Genomic DNA, 15,102 nt, shown 5'->3' on the forward strand with positions numbered 1-15,102 from the left:
AAATTTCTATTTCAGATTTGAAATCAGCCCCCCACAAAACACTTATACAGGGTGTCCCAAAAGTCGGGGAGGAGCTGGAAATGGGGGGTAGCTGAGACGATTCTGAACAACAATTTCCTTTGCAAAAATGTCGAATGGGTCTTCATTAAGGAGATATTAAGCGAAAACCTCGACCAATCAGAGCGCGTGTAGACCGTTCGAGCGGCCGCGGTAGCGAAGGCTACGCGCTGATGGCCGCGCTTGTACGCGAACAAGTGACTCGATGTGCATCGAAGGACTTTGACGCTGCCGCCTAGCGCGTAGCCTTCGCCAACCGCGGCCGCTCGAACGGTCTACGCGCGCTCTAATTGGTCGAGGTTTTCGCTTAATATCTCTTTAACGAAGCCCCATCCGACATTTTTGCAAAGGAAATTGTTGTTCAGAATCGTCTCAACTGCCCCACCATTTCCGGCTCCTCCCCGACTTTTGAGACACCCTGTATACCACGTTTCATAAAAATCAAATCACTTTTCGCATTTTGATCCGCCATATTGGATTTACTATTTTGAATTTCTAAATTTTGATTTCAAATTTGGAATCAGCCCTCCCAAAAATCCTTATATATCAAGTTTCATCAAAATCAAATCACTTTTCGCATTTTGGTCCGCCATATTGAATTTGCTATTTTGAATTTCTAAATTATGATTTCAGATTTTTAATCAGTCTTCCCAAAAACCCTCATATATCAAGTTTCATAAAAATCAAATCACTTTTCACATTTTGATCCGCCATATTGGATTTGCTATTTTGATTTCTAAATTTTTACTTCCAATTTGGAATCAGCCCACCAAAAAACCCTTATATATCAAGTTTCATAAAAATCAAATCATTTTTCGCATTTTGGACCGCCATATTGGTTCCGCCATTTTGAATTTCTAAATTTTGAGTTCGGATTTAGAATCAACACCTTCAAAACCCTTATATATCAAGTTTCATAAAAATCGAATCACTTTTGGCATTTTGGTCCGCTATATTAGATTTGCTATTTTGAATTTCTAAATCTTGATTTCAGATTTGGAACCAGCCCGCCAAAAAACCTTTATAATATTAAAATATATACAGTTTGATAAGAAGTGTATGTGGAGTGTCAATTTATTGATTAGAGACCCCACCATGTATTCTCAACCTCAAAACTTGACATTAGAAATTAATTTTGTAAAAAAGTAAGTACGTAATTTTTTAAAAAGTAATTTTGTTCCAGTTAATAAGGTTTGGTCATTATACTGCACTTTTACTTTATTTTCCGTGAATATTACTTGGACATCGTTATTATTACTATTTCTTACAACGTATGAATAAAGTGCAATAAAAAAAGGATACATCGCAAGATACTGTAAAACTAAGAACACGAGACAAAGTAAAGATTCATCCAAGAGTGAAAGTTTTCATTATTGGACATTCCAAATATCAATTTCCAGCAGTTCCAGCAAAAAAACGGCTAAAATTACAAACAATCGGTTCTTTCAGGGGTTTTCATCAAACACTTGAATTTCGTCCGTCTTTGCAGACGATAATGGCTTCCTCTCAACTGATTGCTCGGAACAAAGGGTTCGTTTCGAGGAACAATCGATAACGCGCGAAATTCGTCGTTCTGGTCAAAGAGCATTTTCTGCATCAGATTACGCCAAGGTACCACATAGTGCACTTAACGTCAATAAAGCGGTCTACTGCTAGCGCCTATGCGCGCTATTGTGATGTGGCGCAGCTATGGTAGCCATGTAATCAGAACTTTGATATAGAATCAATATTTAGACGAACAACGGCGAATTATTCAAATTGTCGATTGAATTTTCAAGTTGGTATCTGACACTTTGCCGGAAGGTTTTCGATATCAGGTTGCACCCCACTAAGATGTATTATTAGGGGAAAGTGTTGCACCGGAAACTTATTTTGTAAACAAGCTGGCAAGTTTGAAATAAATATATTTTAATGTGAACTTGAGCAGCTTTTGGTATAATTAATTGGTTTAATTACAATTGTAATATATAATTATTTGTAATTGTTAGAATTATAATTATAATATATGTATACGTATTATAATACGTATAAAATGCTTAACCTCTTGCCCCCTGGCCACATATGCAGATGTTTAGTTTTTTTATAATTATAATTATTGTCAATAATAAAAAGAACAAAAATTTGATAATAACTTATTCACTACAGAATCCCTCAATAAGAAAAGTAAAAATTTTATGGTTTGGCTACACTGATAATGTTATTTCCGATGTAGAACAATAGTTGTATATGCCAGTATATATACCAAGTTTCATGAAAATCTAATAAATTTTTAATATACATGTCGGCCATATTAGATCCGCCATTTTCAATTTTGTAATTCTGATATCGAATTCGTAATTTGCAACGTGAGTAACTCATAAATACCAAGTTTCATGAATATCACATAAATGTATAATATATCAGTCGGCCATGTTGGATCCACCATTTTGAATTTTTGAAATTCTGATATCAAATTCATAATTTGCAACGTGAATAACTCAAACACCAAGTTTCATGAATATCACATAAATGTATAATATATCAATCGGCCATGTTGGATCCACCATTTTGAATTTTTGAAATTCTGATATCAACTTCGTTATTTGCAAGCCAAATAGCTCGTAAATACCAAGTTTCATGAATATTCAATAAATGTATAACGTACAAGTCGGCCATATTAGATCCGCCATTTTGAATTTTGTAATTCTGATACCAAATTCACAATTTGGGATCTAAATAACTCATGGATACCGTTATACAAATGTAAGTGTCTATATTTCATTTTGGTTAGCTTTTCGGAAAGCTCTCCCATTTCTGTCACACATTTCCGTTTCAAATTTCGTGACGATTTTCTCATTATACCTCCCAAAAGAAAAAGATTTTCGATCCTAAAAAGTAATTTATTCGTCTAGTCTTCGTTCGAAATATCCACCTAGACAGGAACTTTTTCATCTCTGCCATTGATCGTTTTCTTCTCCGAATGCAACCTCTTTGAATCCCTTCCCATCTCGTCAATTCTCGCTTCGCGAAGATTCGATCTTATCCACTTTAATTTTAATAGAACTCCGATTCCGCAAAATTTTCCAAAGGACCTCGTTAAATGGATGTTTCACCGATTTCCCGAGTAGTTCTTGTTGCTGACGTTGAGTGCACTATACGGAAACTGGTTTCGTTCGATCCGGTAAAATGCTTGTCACTTCGGTTACGACTTTTCTTTCTGTCGATAATAATAGAACATTGGATCTTTCAACAAGAAAAGAATGTCACAACGAAGACGTCATTCGCTTCAATAATGTCAAGAGATTCAGATACAGATTCAAGTCAGAGATGTGTAAAATTCTATTCCGATAATGATAACAACAATAACGACTATGATAATAATAATAATAAAATAATAATAATACAGTAAAACTCCATTTATATGAATACATCGATAAGCAAAGAATTCATGTAACCAAGTGTGTTCATTAGAATCCACTTACACTGTGTATCAAAGTTATACGAACACTTGGATTTTTGAGATTTTAATGTATTAAAATAGTTTTCCATAAACACCAATTATACTACGATATTCAACGCCGCAAAATACCACTGGCAACATATTATATTTCAACATGGAAACAATTAACGTTACTATAGCTACAAGTCGATTTGTATATCCTATACAAAATACAGGGTGTCCCAAAAATGTTGGAGGTCCTTAAACGGGGTGGTTCGGGAGGTGATTTGAAACAACTTTTTCCTTAACGAAAATGTTGTCCGAGGCTTCGTTAAGGAGATATTAAAAGAAAACACTGACCAATCAGAGCGCGAGTATGCCGGTGGGCGCCGCCGCTTAGCGCGCAGCCACGCCTACCGCGGGGGGATCCACTGGCATACTCGCGCTCTGATTGGTCGGGGTTTTCCGTTAATATCTCCTTAACGGAGTCTCGGACAACATTTTCGCTAAGGAAAAAGTTGCTTCAAATCATCCCCCGAACCACCCCGTTCAATGACCTCCAACATTTTTGGGAAACCCTGTATAATACATACAAGGTGTCCTACTTTAACTTGTACACCACAATAACTCGAAAATAGGGTGTTTTAGCAAAAAATGTTTCCACACAATTTTGACAGACCTTCTATGTCACCGATGTACAGGGTGTCTCAAAAATATTAGAGTTTCTTGAAACGGGTGGTTCGGAGGGTGATTGAACCTCACCTTTGGAACTAATGTATTTAATTTCTCAGTGAATATCCCTGTCACTCATATGTGGGTGACGTGGCGGTCAACGTGTTAATTGTTCTTCATTTGAATTTATTGAATTTATATGTCCAACAATATGAAACTGTAGTTCTATAATTATATTGAAATAACATTAAGTTCAATTATTTGAATTTATTAAATTTAAACATATCACTTACATTTAAGATTATCGAATCGCATTGGATCACATGCATTAAATCATATTTATATTTTTAACTTTTATTTTAATTATTATAATTAATTATACATATTAATTGTTCTCCATTTGAATTTATTAAATTTAGACATGTGACCATATGCATACAATCTTTTGATCAAACTAATATAATCTTTTGGCTTTAGTATGATACGCTGAAATACCTTGCATTTCATCTGCATTCACTTGCCTACATATTTTCGTTTCCCTTTACCCGATACGATTAGCATTGTGTCAAAGGGACAATGTGAAAGCTACATATCAGAACTACTCTTTGATGTTGTCCTCTAAGGAAAAACGTTTTGCATGTTTTTCTTATCTTCGCTAGCATATTGAAAATGCTCAAAACACTGAACAACCAAAGGCAGCATATTTTATAAAAGACTCGACACAAAAGGCAATCTCGTTTTCAAAGGGAAATGTTTTGTATACAATTTCAAGACTACTCAAAACAAATTCACGTAGCAAAGTAAGTTTGACAATTGGCTATTTTAAAAAACGTTGAAGCTCGGCCGGAAATGTTGTTCAAATGATTTTGATAGCGAACTAAATTTTGTTGTTGCAATGAAACCATTTTAAAAATGGAAAAATCTCTTTAAAAAAAAAACCGTGAGTTTTCACGTGATTATGAATGTAATTATAAAATGTTCAAGAGAAGAGATACGAAATAAATTTAATTATTATAGAAATTGTGTGTGCTATCCTTCAAAATAATTTTTATAAAACAATCATTTCCTTTTCGAAAATTCAAAGTTTTTCCGTTGTTGATATGGTCAATATGATGAAGAATTTTTGAGAAACTGTAATAATGCCATAACGATTGACTCGTTAATCAAATACAATATAAAAAAAGTTATTAAGAAGAATTTAGTGAGATGTGTTGCTATTATTTTTGATTGACAAACAAACCTTTTGACGAACCTTTATTTTTTTTCAAATATATTTTTTTTTATTTTTTGCAGTATTTCTACTTTCATAAATAACTTTAGCTTCAATCTTTAACATTAACAATTCTACTTTTATAAGTAAGTACAACTTCTACATTTCTGTCTTTGTAAATAAGTTTAACACATCTAATACGTTAAAAAAAATAATATAAGAATATTGAATTTGTTTGAAAACTAACCAAGTTGAACTTCCACTGGAAAAAATAGACGAGACTAGACACGAGAAGCTGATAAGTGAATATAATTAAAAAGGAAAAATGAAACCGTCAGTGAAAGTAAATACCGGCGCAAAGATAAAAATAGGTGTGAAAATAAATTACGTAAAATGAGTAACAAGATAAGTATAATAATGGATAGCGCGAAAATACACTAACATGGTAAAAGAAATAAGATCTATTAATAGTTGTGCACGTGTCCTCAAGAATATAAACCTCGTCGAATTTTTAATACACAGGGTGTCTCAATTAAGGTGACAAAGAAGTGGAAATTGTAATTTATCTAGTAATTTAATTGCGATATATTAAATTTTATTTAATTCCGTGAATATTATTATTATACTACAGCAAAATTAGCGATGCATATAGAGAAGAGCTTAAATGCTATTTTTCTCATAAACGTTTAAAGATGAAATGAAATAGTAGAGGAAAAGAGCTAAAAACAGATTCTAAAACTAATATTATTTATTTAATTAGTTGTTTAATTAATTAGTAAATATATTTTACTCTCGATTATGTTTCATATTTCTATCAACAGATTCATAACACTATTTTACAAATAATAAATTGATAATTTACGTAATTACGTTCACTAATATTCATTCATTATCTACTAAATATTGATTACTCCATAATCATTTATTAATAATTAATGCTATTCGCGAGATCAAATTTAATGCAATTACATAAATTAATAATTTAACATTTGTCATTGTACTTACACACGAGTTTGACCTATATATAATGATATATACAGGATGTCCCAAAAATTCTGGAGATCCTTGAAAGGGGTGATTCAGGGCGTGATTTGAAACAATTTTTTCCTTAGCGAAAATGTTGTCCGAGGCTTCGTTTAGGAGATATTAAGAGAAAACGCCGACCAATCAGAACGCGAGTATGCGGGTGGGCGCGACCGCCTAGCGCGCAGCCACGCCTACCGCATGCGATCTGCCGGCATCCTCGCGCTCCGATTGGCCGAGCTTTCTCTATTAATATCTCCTTAACGAAGCCTCGGACAACATTTTCGCTAAGGAAAAAGTTATTGCTTCAAATCATCCCCCGAACCACCCCGTTTAATGACCTCCAACATTCTTGGGAAACCCTGTATAATACATACAAGGTGTCCTACTTTAACTTGTACACCATAATAACTCGAAAATATTGTATTTTAACAAAATATGTTTAAACACAATTTTGACAAACCTTCTATGTCACCGATATACAGGGTGTCTCAAAAATATTAGAGTTCCTTGAAAGGGGTGGTTCGGTGGGTGATTTGAAACAACGTTTCTCTTACCGAAAATATTGTTTCAAATCACCCTCCGAACCACCCTTTTTCAAGAAACTCCAACATTTTTGGGACACTCTGTATAATGTTTGATATATACAATGTGGATTATCTGTAATTATTCATAATTATGTATTTTACAAAAATAACTGAATTAAAATTACTCATTTAGCGCTATTTTGTGCCATTTTTTATTTGTACATTTTTATAACGTTCAATGTTATAAATATAAACAGCAAATTACAGATGTAATTTAAAAAAAACCTTCAGTACACGAAAATATTATGTATGAACTCAAGTTTTTATTTAAATATCCTTGCATTATTTAGCAGATTATTCTTCCAGTTGAAACCAATTACTATCAAAAAGTTTGTATTAAAGAGCAGCGTTAGAATCTTTTATTCTAATTTAATTCATTTATGTTTTCAAGTAACAATGGCTGAAATTGTTATCTAGATAAAAGTTTCGACTAAGGAATAAAAAATAGAGGACTCTTTACCCGTTACTCATTGATAAAAATTACATTTTGATTATAAGATAAAACATTTCGAGAAATAATAAATGTAACTATTCATTATCTAAACGAATAAAATTGTTACTATTTCTGTTTTCAAATAAATTTCTATTAATTTAATTGTATTATGAACACATACCAACATTTATTAACTACATTGTTTTCTAATGCAAGGTAATGGATTCATTTTATTTTATGTTTAACTAATTAAAAATGTTAAGAGTAGCGGATAATATAACGTAAAATTTTCCATGTGGTTTTTGTTTATCCTTCCACATGATTATATAATCATATACAATCCTAATCTTTACGTCGATTTTCGTCGTTACAGATCGCGTTAATTTAATAACATAGAATAATAAAAAATACTATATTTGAGAAAATAATTTTTCTTATTTAAATTAAATTTGCTTCGATAACCAAAAAAGGCTATCTAAAAGCGAAGGATCTAACGTTATACCTGAGCAAATGAAAAATTACTTTCTTGTATGTAAGATCGAACGAGAAATAATTTTGAAAATGAAAATGTTCCAAGAGTGGCATTTAATACAACTAATCCATCGTCAACAGCGTTCTACGTTTATTTAAGGTTGTTCAAATATTTTCTGAGATTTACATACATCCTCGATGCGATTAGCCGACGACGGAAACGAAGAAACGGTGAAACAGGACGACACGTAAAAACGGTTATCGTATTTAAATCGTAAATAGTGTTAGGGCAAGCGGGAAGGAGGGAAAAAAGATGTAAAAACAGCCGATCAATTCACCTGGAAGAAGAATCAACGCGCCACCTGTCTATCGGTAAGCGATAGTAATTAGATTTCGTAATTCGACGCGTCAAGGAACAATCACCGCGTCGGTAATATTTCCAATTATCTTCTTCCTATCGATCGGTAAGGACGAGTCAAAATGGCGGTCGGAGTGGGGGTATGTTTATCGAGCCACGGGCTCTCAAAAAAGACCAATCCTAATTTTCTCAAAATAACTACAACACACCCAGCATCCTCGAAAAAGTTCAAGGAAATACGATGGTTATCGAGAGCCGAGCGAAAATAAACGTTAACGGGAAAAATCATGAATGAAATGATTCACGCGGGCCGAATGAAGAATGTAAAAAAACGGATGAAAAGGCGCTTACCGGTCTGTCGCCTTGACTGAGACGAGAAACACCAACCCTCAGCACGGGCGCCGCACCACTGTGCTGACTCTGACACCGAGGCCCGAGCGTGGCTCGAGTGAAGCGATAGGTCGACGCGCATGCGCACACGCACCTTCACCTGGGAACAAGTTCGTAAAGCACCATCTGGTGGGGGGTTGTTCAAGCAGAAACCTTACCGTGAGGTAAAGCATTGAGCTCTACCCTAACTGGAGTGTGAACAACTGTAGGAAGAAGTAGAGGCGACGGAGGTCCGAGAGAAATGCAAAACGGGTGGTTCCGGTATTATCCTATAGCAAATTTATTTGTAGAGGGGGAACAAACGTATGCCGTAACATAACCTACCCGAGCATCGCTGAACATTGTCGAGTGAGTTACTTTCAGATTTTTTTCCGCATAAAATTGGATAAATACAATATAAATTGAATTGTGACAAATAATAAAATTTAGCTCTATACCAAATTGTATATATTTGTATGATCTAAATTATGGTATGTAAATTATGTATACTATTTCATTATTATGTCATTATTATTAATGTTTCTATCGTTTTATATATAAATAAAAAGGAAATAAAGTTTAAATCTGTACATAATTAATCTGTAAATAATTCCTAGAGTGCCGCGAAATTCAAACAATGAGGAGTCTTTTCTCCCTCCACACATTAATTTGCTATAGTACCAACGGAACCACTCATCTTGCATCTCTCTCGGACCGCCTTCTCTCTCGCAGTTCACACTCCAGTTAGGATAGAGCTCAATGGGTAAGGTAAATTAAAGGTGCGCAGGAGCCAGACCCAAACTCCGAGTTAACTTCAGCGACAGTTGCGTAAAAAGTAGGAAACTCTGGGACAAGGACAGAGAGGGCGATACAACAATTGCAGGAAAGACGAGGAAAGGGCGATTTTTCAGGATATTGAAGCAAAGAAGCAATATTTTCTAATAATTCTGATTTTAATATATTCGTTACACTTTACTCCAAGGCCTGATTTTGCAATTTCGGCCTTAAAACTTTATAAACAATAAAAATACGTTTGCTATCTTTATTTTATTGTTTATAAAATCAGATTCATATTCAGTGACCACAAAACCCATATTGTACCAATTTTTACCCAAAACTCACCAATTTCTAATATACATGTCGGTCATAGTGAATCCGCCATTTTGAATTTCGAAATTCTAATGTCAGATTCATAATTAGCGACCACAAAACCCATATTGTACCAATTTTTACGCAAATCTAATAAATTTCTTATTTAAAGAAATACGAGGACTCGTGTAAACGGGTGTTTTGAAATTTTGGGTACTCAAGTCGCAATTTGAGAAGGAAAACATATACAAAATTATTGGTGCGGATAGAAATATATTTTTGTACTGTCGAACAGTGTAATCAGTCCGTCAGGACTCACACTGTAATAAAGAATCAAATCAAAATACACTCAGGGCAGACGCAAGGCAGGTTCCAATCTCTCGTCGGGCGACGTGTACCACCGGTGGTACACACTCAGGGCCGGCGCAAGGCAGGTTCAGCGCGTTCGCCAGAACCGGGCCCCGCGTCTCAAGAGGCCCCGCAGTCAACGAAAATTACCCAATCAAAAGGCATCGAATTTGATTAACTTCTTACAGAATGATGATACCATCAACAGATGCAAGACATTTTTTTAGTAGCGATGATTCAGTTTAAAGGAGTGACAAAAATCGTCAAAGTATTATTATTTAATATTCATCTTATAAAAAATATATAATAAGTAACGGCATTTGTGAATAAATAATTCCTCGTTGTAAAATTTAAGCGTAGGATTTGAATGTGAATTCAGGCCCCGCAGAAGGACACACCGGCCCTGTATACGCTTGAATGTTCTATCAGACAACGAAAAAAACCAACTGGAAACAATTACTATATGGTTGAAAATTGCAATAATGGAAATTTAAATATATTTATAAAAAAAAGTAGTAGATTTATTTTATCTGAATATTATAAATATAACTAAAAATAATATTATAAACATAAATTAGAAAAATTCGATACTAAAAACATTACGATTCAATATTACAAACTGAACATAATATTATAAACGTAAGTAAAAATTCGGTTCTAAAGATAATAATTGAATATTATAATCCTAACTTATCGTTTACCTTAACTATGTAATTCTTTAAAACACTCAAAACAGAGTGGTGGCTGCCCCTCGCAACCATTGCAATAAGTCGACACCTTCTTTGCAGTCCTCGTGGCACAAACTCTACCCTTGTTCTCAGATAACCGTTTGTAACATTGCTTACATCTTTTTCTTGACTTGCTCGAAGGCTCTTTATATTGTTCCAAAAAATGTAATTCTTTATTTGGAATTGCTGGTGTTTCAATTTTCATTTTTTTAACGTCGTGATCATTGGGCAATAACTGATAAATAATTCGTTCCCTAAATTTTAAAATATTAATATAGTTGGTACCCCATTTTTGATTTATATACCACGCATTTATTAGGCACGTCCCGCATATTAATTCTATTATAATTTTTTGGTACCACTTAACTCTTTTCCACAAACAAGTATAGTAAGTCAACAGTTGTTTAGACAAATCACCCTCCGTTTTTTCGTTATTACAAACAAAAGTTTTCTCTACGATATTTCGAATTTTCTGCAATCGGTCTTCTATTTGAGCTGTTGAGTCATCCGAAAAATGTAAATATCTCAATATGGATAAAAAACGATCACGCAGCATGCTCCTTTTTATGCACGTGTTCATATACATGGCCCTTTTACACCAGTATAGCCTGAGTTTTGGTAGTTGCACAACACCCATGATTAGCAATATACCAACAAATGTATTTATCTCGTCTCTTGTAACAGGTTTCCAGTTCTTTCTCCTGTTCGATACAGAATTCATACATTGTTCGGCATATTTATTCGTTTCTTCTACCATTATTTCTGCTATATAGTCAGTGAAGAATATTTTGAATACAGCTAAAGGATTATTGCAATCAACGTTTTCGATTAAAAGTTTCTCCTCTTCCAAATATAGATTTGGTGTTGAATTCCGTTGAATGCTGTTGAACGGTGCATACTGAATGCTGTTGAATATCGATTCCTCGTCTGATGATGAATGAGAGTCAGAATCGTCTTTCTCCGTGTTGGATTCATACTCTTCGTTAGCTAGTGGATCTTTAGCTAGTGGATCATTCCACGCAGGAAGAAAATTCTTGTCTGAAGATATTGAGTTTACCCTTACCCTAGCTAGTGGATCAATAGCTAGTGGATCATTAGGTATTGGATCAGTAGCTAGTGGATCAGTAGCTAGTGGATCAGTAGCTAGTGGATCATCCTCGTCTGAAGGTGTTGACTTTACCCTTGTTCTTTTCTTTCTTTTGCTTTTCTTTATTGATTCGCCAGATGGACTACTTGTTTCCATATTCATTATTATCTATTTTTTTATATGGGGCGAACATTAGAAAGAAAAAGTGCCAACCATCGTTCTAGTTACGTTTACTGTAAAAATATTTGGTTATGGTGCATAAACGAGTTTTATATACGTTTCAACACGAAGTTGCAACAGCTAATAGGTTATCGAAGAAGAGCAAAGAAGAGCATAGTGGAGGTCGAAAAATGTCACTTTATGAATATATATAATATAATAATTCAATAAGTAACTGAAAACTCACGAAATACACTATGTTTTGACATTCTAACAATGTTGCTGGCTATACTTCGCGCAGATAGTTTTGAACAATAATAATAGCCGACTGTAAACGCTAGAATCAATACACTCACGCAGTCAAGTACAAGCCTTATATTTGTAGGGATACTACTAGTTGGAACAAATAACAAAGTTTATTTACTAACAACAAAGCAATAACAAATAAAGGTTTCCTGCACTTTCAAAATACAGGGTCAATATATCAAAGTAGATAGTAGCTGAAATTGAGATGGACAAAATCCTACGACTATAGCCGATGACTATCGTATACAGGGTGTCTCAAAAATGTTGTAACACCTTGAAAGGGGTGGTTCGGGAGGTGATTTGAAATAACTTTTTCCTTAGCGAAAATGTTGTCTGAGTCTTCGTTGAGGAAATATTAACGGAAAACACTAACCGGCCATATTGAATTCGCCATTTTGAATTTTGCAATTCTGATATCAGATTCAAAGTTTGCTGCTCAAATAAGTCATAAATACCAAGTTTCATGCACGAACATTATAAAAACACGTAAAGAAAAAAGTGTAGCACTGATTTTTAAACACCTGTAAAATCCATGATTTTTGAAATTTTGAAAAGTTCTTTTGAGATACGTTCTAGTATCACTAAAGACTGCAACATACACAAATTTGAACAAAATCAGAGTAACTGGTTCATTTAGTGTCCGATTTTACCTGGAATGGCCCTGTTTCCAATATTTCAATATTAGAAAATTATAAAATGAAATAATCTTACGTTAAAATTTAAAATTATTCATGTTTATACGTTTCGTATAAAAAATCGAAAAGAAAAATCCGAAGAACATCTTCTAATGAGAGTACCTCCTTATTATTACCAACACAGTTAATTACACATTACATTCTTTAAATCTTATAGCATAAAACTTTTGTAGGAACATCTAAAAGGCACAATATATACTGATATCGCATACTATTTCACCAGTAAGTAATTTTTTTATAAGATCTGAAACAAAATGATTATATAGTTCTATGCGATTTTTAATGAAACATTCTACGCATCATGTATGTATGTACAGAATGCTTTATATGCAGTTGCATGTTCAGAAAGTTAAAATAGTTGTGTGAAAAATAAGATGGTATTTGATATTTTCCTATAATCATTGTTTAAAAGACTCATGTATTAACACTAAACCTACTACAACCATTCAAATGATCATTTTCAAACTTCTGTATAGATCTTATATGAAAAATATGAATTATATATACAATTGTTTTGTGCATTATACAATGTAATACCATGTGAAAGTTTTTCTGCAATCATTTGAAAAAGTATACATACAATGAAACAGTACAAGTGCACAAGACGTACAAATGAAACGTGAGTAAGTTTAGTGTTAACGATAATTAATAGTTTTATTATACCATGCTGCTTCCTAGACAACGCTTTCTATTTCTACTTCTCTAATAATCCTGCGATTACAGTTTCAATGATTACGGAAAAGCAGAAAAATAAAAATTATTAAGATAAACTACCATCTTTTTTTTAAATTACTACAGAGAGTAAGGTCATAATAGGAGAATCATAATACAAATATATAAGTTTTTTCCTGTAAAATTTAATGACTTATATTTTAAAAGGATCGGGTTGAGAAACAATCAAGCTCATCTTATTTTGGGCGTCACAATTTCTTCTTTCCTGGATACATCATATCTGATGAAATACTTTGCATGTATATATACTGCTTTACATTACAGAGCTGATACGTCTAATTTGCGATTACAGTAGAATCTCCGTTACACCTGTTATTAGATAACGATTAATTATATGAATGGTCTATGATGTATATTTTCTATTACAATACTGTGTGCACGTAATTGATATTAAAATATATACAAAATTAAATTTGAAAGACTAATATACTATGAAAACACATGCCTGATTAATTGTAAAAAAAAATTTAACATTGAAGAAAACGGGGAAAAAACTTTTGTGGTAAAAAAAAAGAGCAATAATCAAGCACATAATTCTAACAAAGTTATTTGCAAAATATTTCAATTAACTTCCAAGAAGTAAATAGCCAAGATAATAACAATGGCAGCGCTGGTGAAGATGTATTACTTCATCTCGAGGCATTTACAACATTCGAAGGTCTTGAATGATTGAAGAGCCGAAGGAAATGTAATAATACAGAACTAGCTGTATTCAAAAAATGTAAATTAATTTAATTGCCAACAAATGTGGGATCCATATGGTTTATTCTTTGATATCATTAAAATGAAGGAGTATTTAACATTATTTCTTTTTTATTTTGTATTCTATATATGAAATTATCTACAATAAAATTTTATTCATTTTATTTAATTTTGTCTTAAGTATTAAGTAAAATGAAGTGGTAACCACTTGTTCTATTATGTGAAAATTTTCTTATCTGAACACTTTTATCCCGCGATTACTATACATAACGGAGGTTCTACTGTGATTGTAAAATTTCTGTACGAAACAAGGTAAAAGAGAGAGAATTATATTTACAAAATCAATCCGAGTCGAAAAGACACCATTTTGTTACATATTTCACTAACTAATTACTTGAAAACTATATTACATTTAAAACATACAGGTCACGTAAAAGGATTTATTTCTACGATTGGTTCATAAATCCGTGGCAATTTATTTCAATCAAAATTCTGTATTAAGCAAAACGATTTCTTGATCAAGTGTTATTATTATTTAAAAATTTTCTTTTTTTTCTATCCAAATGTGGCATTAATAATGCTAAGGTTTCAGGTTCTGCATATTAATATTAATATTTGTTAAAAAGATACTCAGCACTTGACTTTTTTCATCGGGGTA

At 33.1% G+C, this 15,102-nt stretch overlaps 2 protein-coding genes and 1 long non-coding RNA gene across 5 annotated transcripts in view; 1 reads left to right on the forward strand and 2 right to left on the reverse strand.

Moving 5' to 3' along the window:
• The window catches only part of LOC128885435 (protein qui-1), a 38,381-nt gene extending 29,665 nt beyond the window's left edge, over positions 1-8,716 (reverse strand). For both annotated transcript variants that reach the window (XM_054139484.1, XM_054139483.1), the window contains exon 1: positions 8,581-8,716. The gene's annotated coding sequence lies outside the window, so the exon portion shown is untranslated. The remainder of the gene's footprint in view (positions 1-8,580) is intronic.
• A 1,224-nt stretch (positions 8,717-9,940) lies between these two features.
• LOC128885450 (uncharacterized) lies at positions 9,941-12,668 on the reverse strand. 2 transcript variants are annotated; one of them, XM_054139507.1, is made up of 2 exons: positions 10,737-12,668; positions 9,941-10,481 (listed from the first exon to the last, which is right to left on the reverse strand). In XM_054139507.1, exon 1 carries the CDS (start codon positions 12,010-12,012, stop codon positions 10,738-10,740), a length of 1,275 nt encoding a protein of 424 aa, XP_053995482.1. In that variant the 5' UTR covers positions 12,013-12,668; the 3' UTR covers positions 9,941-10,481; position 10,737. The 2 variants fall into 2 exon arrangements, with proteins under 2 accessions (XP_053995482.1, XP_053995483.1); XM_054139508.1 differs by having other exon boundaries at positions 9,941-10,509.
• Positions 12,669-12,827: 159 nt separating this feature from the next.
• On the forward strand, positions 12,828-14,941 carry LOC128885483 (uncharacterized). The gene is made up of 2 exons (XR_008459617.1): positions 12,828-13,633; positions 13,734-14,941. It is a non-coding gene; the product is annotated as an uncharacterized LOC128885483 (long non-coding RNA).
• Positions 14,942-15,102: the final 161 nt, after the last annotated feature.

Source organism: Hylaeus anthracinus, unplaced genomic scaffold (genome assembly GCF_026225885.1).
Source record: "Hylaeus anthracinus isolate JK02 unplaced genomic scaffold, UHH_iyHylAnth1.0_haploid 11981, whole genome shotgun sequence".
NCBI classification, from domain to species: Eukaryota; Metazoa; Arthropoda; class Insecta; order Hymenoptera; family Colletidae; genus Hylaeus; species Hylaeus anthracinus.